At 44.0% G+C, this 8,975-nt stretch overlaps 1 protein-coding gene across 1 annotated transcript; it reads right to left on the bottom strand.

Moving 5' to 3' along the window:
- Positions 1 to 1,505: 1,505 nt before the first annotated feature.
- ccno (cyclin O) lies at positions 1,506 to 5,808 on the bottom strand. The gene is made up of 3 exons (XM_078410159.1): positions 5,383 to 5,808; positions 4,744 to 4,929; positions 1,506 to 2,495 (listed from the first exon to the last, which is right to left on the bottom strand). Exons 1-3 carry the CDS (start codon positions 5,806 to 5,808, stop codon positions 2,019 to 2,021), a joined length of 1,089 nt encoding a protein of 362 aa, XP_078266285.1. The 3' UTR covers positions 1,506 to 2,018.
- Between the last annotated feature and the right edge of the window lie 3,167 nt (positions 5,809 to 8,975).

Below are 8,975 nucleotides of genomic sequence, written 5' to 3' on the forward strand. Positions count from 1 at the left end.
CTTAGGTATGGCAATACTTTACTGAACTGTATGAAAAAAAAGAATGACACTGTGCATTTGCACATGTGACAACAAAGCACTCAATCTTTGGCAAACATGTTCATACGGTCTCTTTAGTTCTCAACTCTTCCTCAAATATAAATAGTTTGTCTCTGTGTGCTCTTTTTCTACCTTTCACCATTCTTGATAGCTTTATTAGATCCCTTCTATTCCCAGGAGAATTATCCTGGTCCTCCATTATAGTCACGTAACTAACATTGTTCATTCTCTGAATCACTTATCTCAGTAAATCTCTTCTCCGCCCATTCGAAAGGCTTTGTGTCTTTCCTGCTGTGTGGCCACACAGTAGCACACTATTCTTCATTGAGAAGGGCTGGAATTTTATACAGTGGAATATAAAACCACAAAGAGCGTAGATAAGGTGGTGGTCACAGACTCTTTTTCCCCCTTGAGTGGGGATCTAAAACTAGAGGACAGAAATTTGTGGTATGAGGGGAATGATTCGAAAGGGTCGTTAGAGGTAAATTTTATACACAGAGGGAATTAAATGCCAGAGGAAGGGACAGAGACGGCTACAATTACATTTGTAAGGCATTTGGACAGGTACATGGAAAATTCATGCCCCTTTCATGGCTGTAAAGTGCAACTAGTGCAAATGCTGTAAAGTGCAACCAGTGTGCGTGGACACCTTGGTCGGTTGGCCGGAAGGGGTTGTTTCCGTCCTGTGTAACTGTATGTGACTTTTTGACTCCACAGACTTACAGATGCGTAGACGAGTTTCCCCGTTCATATGTATCCCTCAACCAAAATCAATCAAATGTGGCAGATGGTCATACATGTGTAAGAAAAAAACTGCAGATGCAGGTCTAAATGGAAGATAGGGTCTCGACCTGAAACGTCACCTATTCCTTGTCTCCCGAGATGCTGCCTGACCCGCTGAGTTACTCCAGCATTCTGTGTCTACCAGATGGTCATATATGTCTTTTGTTCGCAAATTGAGGGTAGATGACTCCCATTTGCTTACATTATGCTAAATGACTGTAAAATCTCCTTGGGCCGAAATGAAGCTTCCCGATCCTGGCTGGTATTATCAAACCGACCATGTCCGTCTGATCAGTGGTAGATCAGATGAGATCCCTCATCCTGCGATCTGACTGTCTCACAGGTGGAAGTTGACCACTTGGGTACGGTACCACAGGTTGAGCTAGATAGAGCTCTTAAGGATAGCGGAGTCAGGGGGTATGGGAAGAAGGCAGGAACGGGGTACTGATTGAGAATGATCAGCCATGATCACATTGAATGGTGGTGCTGGCTCGAAGGGCCGAATGGCCTACTCCTGCACCTATTGTCTATTGAGGGAGGAATCGATGCATTCAGGAGAGAGTGGGAGGTAGTGGATGTGGTGGGGGATAATGAATGTCCTGTTCAATATTGCACCCACGCAACACGAAGAATTTAATTGCTGGAAAGGTTGGAATGACGGCTTTATTAATTACAGAGCTATTTGTTGTCGCGAACTGTCGGATTCTGTAAACATAAACATCTATTTAAAACACAGTAATTCTAAACCATAAAACTAATGAAAATAATTTAATGGCTAGTCACATGATTCTACCATACCTCGCACATTCAATGTCTTCAAATACATACATTTGCCATGAAGGTTATTTACAGATTACAATTGCATTCTTTTACATTAAATATCAGTGCATTAGGAGGGTGAGGTTTCAATTGCTCTGGGTTATTGTTATCAAGTTTTCAGATTACATTTACCTCCCCGATCAAGATATTTTATTTACATTTCGGCATCATTCCAATCTACAAGTAGTAAACAATTTGACCTAGCAGAGATTCAAGTGAGAAGTAACCCTCACAAATGTAAACTACCATCCACATCAATTTACACTTTTCTTTTACCATGTCTACGTGTTCAAATTCGATGCAATTTTATTCAGCAAACGTTGACGTGATTCTCTTGGGGAAACAAGAGGCTACAGTACAAGAGCGGGTGAAACGGTTCATAATTCAGTGCTGAAACTGCCGTTTGTCTGTTCAAAAGCCTGAACGGATGCCAGTGACTCCTTGTTCAAAGCCACCAGTAGCTTCAGGGTCTCCACGCAGTCCTTCAGCATGCTGGGCGGGTAATCGCCGAAGTCTAGGTCGACAAGTTGGTCAGGATGTAACATGCGATCGGCCACGCTGAAGGCAGAGATGGCCAGCAGGGAGGGCGGATAGCCGTTGAAGGAATAGTCGGCGAAGCTGAGCTCGGCAAAGCGCCTGGCCAGACGACCAGTCCGGGAAGCCCTGCCGTGCACCTGTTGATGCTGCGGGATTTTATTGGTGAAATACTCTAAGAAGAAGTCCACGCTGGGAGCGGCCAGCTGGAAATTGAGTTTGAGCAGGATGATGCACTCCAGATTACACAGCTGCTCACGAGTAAAAGCAGCGCAGCACAGAGCTAGCAGTTGTTTGATTCTCGGCGGGTATACTTCAACCTGTGGGAAGGGAATAGATGGAAATAGGTCAAAAATAAGCCAAGTGTGGATCTTTTTTTTTTAACTGTTGCTACCATTTACTTTCCGTTTGCCTGGGTTGGCTGTACTATTTTGTTCTCTGGGTCAGGATGTTATGGGTAGGAAGGAACTACCCATATGCTACCGAAGATACACACCAACTGCTGGAGTAACTCAGCAGGTCAAGCAGTATCCCTGGAGAAAGGGGAATAAGTGACGTTTCTGGTCTGAGCTCTTCCTCGGCTTTTGTTTTTAATCTTAAGGCCTTCTTGCTGGGGGTTGGATGTGTAGAGCTACTGAACTTCCATGGTAAAGGTAAGGGAACTGGGGCCTGGAAGCCGAAAGTTACTAAAAGGTCGAAGGGCGTGTGAGGTGTCTTGGACATGGGTGGGAAGGATTGGACAAGGGGGAGAACATGGGATCGAGGTATGTGGAAATGATTTTAATGGGGCAGGAGCAGGTAGAAACAATTTGCTGAGGTAGGCAAATTGTTCGGACACGAAAAGTCACCTATTCCTTTTCTCCAGAGATGCTGAGTAACTCCAGCATTTTATATCTATCTTCAGAATGTTATGGATTTGATGTCCACACTGGCGACTGGTATGTTGTTATTCAGTCGCCTATGGATTTAACCCCTTTTTGCCCACTCGGGCCAATTTGAACAGTCCCGTGGCCTTATATTGAAACAGACCTGGAAAATGTACCTGTAATCCGATTTAATCAGTTTTCATTTTGCTTCGCAAAGTCAATTGCTGTTTTCTCAACCAACATCATACAAAACAAAAACACAGGCGAGACAGAGACGTTCGTCTTGCTAACCCTTTACATGCGCTTTACATTCTGAAACCAACTCTTCCGTTTGACCATGAAGTAAATGTGATCCCACTTCTGGAGCAGGTAATTAGCGGTAAGGCACATTATGGTGATCACATGGTCAGATATCATCAATAATGCATAGAGCAACACAAACTCTGTCCAACTGCAGCTTCTTACTGGGAAGGCGGAATTATAATGGATTAAACAGAATATAGAATGGATTAAACAGAATATAGAATGGATTAAACAGAATAAAACGAAAAATGCCCCGTAGATCTAAGAAATACTTAATGCTTATGCCCAATGCTCATGTACTGAATTCTAAGAAGTGTAAGTATAACATTAGTTTCAAAATACGATTTACAGTGACTTGAGGTTATATCGTTTTTGTCCTATTGAGGAGGTTAAAAGAGGTCCTAAACTCCCACAGTTTATGGCTCAGTGCACTCGATGTCTTGACGCTGTGGTACGTAGATCCTGGTTTGTTTGTTTGCCTGCAGTGATTTATCTGAGGTCACCTGTGGCCATGCTTGTGATTTCTAATAGAGAGCAAGTCAAATGTGAGGGGGAAGTATATAGTGACTAGCATGACCCCTGAAACCGTTGATGTACCGAGAAATCTTGGCGTCTAAGTCCATAGCTCCCTGAAAGTAGCAACGTAGTAAAAGACGGTAAAGGAGGGAGTATGGTATGCTTGCCTTCATCGTTCGGGGCATTGAATAAAAGCGCAGTAAGTTATGTTGCAGCTTCATACAATGTTATTTCAGTCACATTTTGAGTATTGCGTGCACTTCTGGACGCCCCATTACCGGAAGGATGTGGAGCCTCCGAGAAAGGTGCAGAGGGGCTTTTCAGGATACTGCCCGGGTTACATGTTCAGCACAGACATAATGGGCCGATGAAACCCGTTCGTGTGGTCTGCCGTTCCATGTTCTATGTAATAAAGCCCTGAAGGCCCATTTCTGATTGGAATCCAACAAAATAAAATAACTCCTCAATACGACCACATCGGGATGGGCAGATCAGACCTACTTTTTTAAAATCATTTGTGGAAGACCAAAACCTTTATTTCCGCATCAAAATGGTGATAGTGCACCATCCGCATAAATAAACAGTAATATAGTTACAAGTAATATAGAAATTAGTCGTAACATCTCGAAAAGACAACGAGCCGCCTCTTTCGCAAAACACGAAGTGCTGGAGGAACTCAATGGGCCAGGCAGCATCTGTGGAAGACGTATGCGGGCAACGCTTCGGTCGTGACCCTTCTTCAGATCAGAACCGCTACTTTTGCTTGGCTCCACTAACCCGCCCCTGCCTCCGCAGCGTTGTAGGATATATGATGGAGGGGAAGGGTGGGTGGGGGATTGGAAAGAGAGATGGGTTATTGTCCTTGCATTGCTTTCGCACTCACTTGTTTACATGCAATGAGCAGCGAGGTCACTCCAACTAGTTGGAAGCAATCCGAAGCCACGGGCGTCGTTTGGAGGAAACGGTCCATTATATTTACAGCGAGGCACAGCGATTCAAAACAGAAATCAAAGTATCTGTGAACTGGAATCAGCCAGCTAACGAGTTTACACCGGTCTTCCGCGGTTACCTGTGAGGGAAAAAAATAACATGTACAATTATTTATTTTACATCAGCGGTGTTATTTTTTGTACTGTTTATTTTTCCAACTACGGAAGTTTGAGCATCGACTCTCCTCCACCGTATTTGGCCATGTTTGCATGAAGCACAAGGTGTCGGGCGGTGGGGTGGCGTTTAGTGGCAATTGGCTAAGGTGAACGATTTGTCACAGAGATACGATTCAACGCACCACAACTCCAATGGGACAACCTTTAATGCACAAAATTTCCAGACCCTGGTCACGTGTGTAAACAGTATTTCGTTTCAGTGTCAGCAGAACATTATTACAGTTTCCAAATGTTGGTGTTTACGATTGTTAATTATTATTTAATTGTCAACGACACTTAGTTGACAAAATTGGAAATTATGTGAAAAAGAATTGGCCATTGGAGTTTCAATTCCATAGATTGCTGTCATTTCTTACCTGAGGTTGCCGGGCGAGACAGTTGCGCGGATGGAATTTTTCCTCGGATTCTCGTTTAAAGTGGTAACAGTTCTCCCCGTACTCTCTGAAAAGCTGCCAGTCATGTGGAGTGGTGAGCCGGTGAGGGGAGCGGCTGCTTCTGTGTGCGGGACTGCCGCAAGTTGCATCTGAGGGGCTCGAACCAGGCGACTGGTCGGCACAGATGCCGCTGTCGCATCCGCTGGAAACGGTGCTGTGTTTTCTGTACCTTGGATATCTGGGTCTTTTAACCGGGGCCCTGGCAATCGCGCTGTCAGGGATTGTCCCAGCCCTCTCCTCGGGTGTATCATCGTCATTCACGGCGGCCGGCCGCTTTCCCTTCGCCGGGCTGGACTGACCCAGCACTGGTTGCAGAGAGAGTTCTTCGCTCATAGCGGTTGCAACCATGAGTGTCGTGGCGAGGAGTTGTAGGACGGAGGTCTCATTCTGAATCCTACGTGCGCTTCTCGCCAGATCAGCCTCGCGTTATTGGTCCGGCTAGTTGAAACGTTCTCCTCCCCCCCCCCACACATCACCCAACCCCCCCCCCACATCACCCAACCCCAGGTGGGAAGCAGTTTTCCCGGTCAAATGACCGCTCAACGCACATTCCCCACCCATCCCCCCCTTCCCTTCATCTGAGGTTGGCAATAGTACTTGCATATCCACGCCACGCGTCCACCTGTTGCATGGCAACGCGCTGAGTTGTCAATTTCAGCTGGGCTGATTCTCCCGCCAGCTAAAGCTCCTAAATGATCCCGGTTAGACTGCAGAGATCCCGGTAGTTCAGCCAGAGCACTAGAAATACTAAACAACACACCTTGTTTAACAGTCAGCAACACGAGACAAACTAATCGTGATTTGGGCAGTGTTAAATGAACCGACCGTTGCATCTTTCAACGTAATGGGAACAACGATTCTCAACGTCCATCGAGCGGAACACGATCTCCATCAATTTATTTTTCCAAATCAAAGCCCCTTTAAATGGCAACAAAGTAACATCTGAACTTCATAGAAGAAAACCGCGAGTGTTGAAATTGTGTTAAGAAAGCAGTACCATGTAAATATGACTAGTTGGGTTTTTTTTCTTTTAGCAAATGCGGATAAATAAAACGTTTGTTAGGAAAATCTGCTTGTTTGAAGTTGTGTGAACATTTGACATATTTTAATGTGTCACGACTTCAAATAAATGGCACCGTTGTATAAGTGCTACCATATATAATTGTATCATATCTCGTGAAGTTTACATATTCCAAAATCTATGGGGTTAACTAGATTACTGAAGATTGCTGGTGAGCCTAATGTACATCACAAAATCAATGCGATAACGGGAGTAAACACGACTTCCAGGTTATAAAATAACGAGCCTACCAACTCGGATTACATTTGTAAAATTATTTTGCTGTCCTGTACAAATCCGAGAAGATGTACGCTAAATAAAAATGTTGAAGATTTTACTGTTCTTATTATACGGTATATATTATTGCAAATTGCTAGTTTATAAGGCGCCTCAAGACTTGTAAAATAAACGGCCTTTATTTTACACACTGCCTCTAAAGCATGGAGCCCATTGAAATGTATGGGTTCTGTTGTCCTGACAGTTTCCATCCCGTCAAAGAGAAAGCAGGGGAATAAAAGGGGAGCGGGAGTTGTTGCCGCGCTGGGCACAGTGAAGGAGCGCTCCCCTGGGGAGTGATGTCAGACAGCAGAGAGAGTCGCAGTTTCTCTGAACAAACACAGCCGGGCTGCAATCCGAGCCCGGGCACATTCCGAACCAGCACACAAAGGCCCGAGCTGCAGACAGCTAACTACTTGCCGCACCGTAAACGCTTCAGCGAGTTGATGGGATTAACACTCAGAGCGCAAGGGAAACCGCACAAGCTGTTTCTTCACTGAGACGGAAATAGTGGAACAAGTTTTTCCACCTTCACTATAATTCCTATTTTCACGTAATTACCCGAAAGTGCTAATTTGACCATTAACACGATCCCTTTAAATGGCTTTTGTTGATTGCCCCCAATTTTCACCTTGATGTAAGGATAACCAGAATGAAAAACTGAACCCAGTTAAGAATCCCATCGTTTAATAACAACTGAGTATAAATTCAAGTAATTAGGTGTAATTAGAATTTAACAAATAAAATATAAACCGGTTTATCGAATCTTAAAAAGCCGATTCTCAATTCAAATAAAAAATACCCTTCGATTCTTTAACTTCAAATTTGTCTTGAGAATAACACACATTAGAGAATAGACGTCAATATGAACAGTAATTAAATGTGCTCTCGGAATGAATGGGTAATATTGACAGTTGTATGCTTGGAAGTGTATTTTAATGTCTTGGCAAGATAATAAAGATATAACCACAGTTGATAGCGGAGCCAAAGGATATAGGGAGAAGGCAGAAACGGGTACTGAGTGTGGATGATCAGCCATGATCACGGTGAATGGCGGTGCTGGCTCGAAGGGCCAAATGGCCTCCTCCTGCACCCATTGTCTATAGTCTATCATACATTGATGGTGACAAAGTAGAGATGGTCGAAAGCTTCAAGTTCTCTGCAATAAATTTCATCAACAATTTGTCCTGGACCAGCCACATCAAAGCTATGATCAAGAAAGCACAGCAACACCTCTACTCCCTTAGAAAAGTTTGGCATGTCTCCAACAACCTCACACAACTTCTGCAGATGCGCCATAGAAAGCATTTTATTAGGATGCACCACAGCATGGTTTGGGAAATTGCAGAGTTGGGGACATGGCCCAGACCATCACGTAAACCAACCTCCCATTGACTATATCTACACTTCACGCTGTCTCGGCAAGGTTACCAGCAAAATCCAGGACCAGTCTTACCCAGGTCATTCTCTCTTCTCCCCAACCCCATCAGTTAAGTGGTACAGAGATTGAAAACACATATGTCCAGATTCAGGGACAGTTTCTTCCCTGCTGTTATCAGACAGCTGTACAGTCCTCTCATGAGCTACAGTGTGGTCTTGACCTTCCATCTACCCTTATCGGAGATCTTTGAACTATCATTAATCAGACTTTATCTTGCACTAAATGTTGTACCCTTTATCCTTTGTCTGTACACCGTGGACTGCTTGATTGTAATCATGTACAGTCTTTTCTTTGACTAGATAGCATGCAACAAAAAGCTTTTCACTGTACCTCAGTACACATGACAATAATAAACTAAACTAAAGCTGTATGAGGATGTTGCCAAGCTTCAAGGGCCCAAGCTATATGGAAAGATGGGGCAGGATCGAAATGTATTCCTTTGAGCAGAAGAGGCTCAGGGGTTATTTTATTATGCTGTAAATGTGAATGTGTAGAATCTTTATCCCAAGAACTAGAGGGCACAGGTTTAAGGTGAGAGGCGAAAGATTTAATAGCAATCCAAGAGGTTTTTTGTTTACACCAATGGTGTATGTGGAATGAGCTGCCAAAGGAAGTAGCTGAGGCTGGTACCATAACCACATTTAAAGTACATCTGGACAGTTATATGTAGAGAAAAGGTTTAGAGGGATATGGGGTAGGTGCAGGCAAATGGGACTAGCTTGGATCTGGCTATTTGCT

Source organism: Rhinoraja longicauda, chromosome 1, assembly GCF_053455715.1.
Source record: "Rhinoraja longicauda isolate Sanriku21f chromosome 1, sRhiLon1.1, whole genome shotgun sequence".
NCBI classification, from domain to species: domain Eukaryota; kingdom Metazoa; phylum Chordata; class Chondrichthyes; order Rajiformes; family Arhynchobatidae; genus Rhinoraja; species Rhinoraja longicauda.

Coding starts and splice junctions, on each gene's coding strand:
- ccno (XM_078410159.1), bottom strand. CDS start 5,808: ATGGTTGCAACCGCTATGAGCGAAGAACTCTCTCTGCAACCAGTGCTG. Junction 4,930..5,382: donor GTCTCGCCCGGCAACCTCAG/GTAAGAAATGAC, acceptor TTTCCCTCACAG/GTAACCGCGGAAGACCGGTG. Junction 2,496..4,743: donor TGCTCATTGCATGTAAACAA/GTGAGTGCGAAA, acceptor CCCTTCCCACAG/GTTGAAGTATACCCGCCGAG.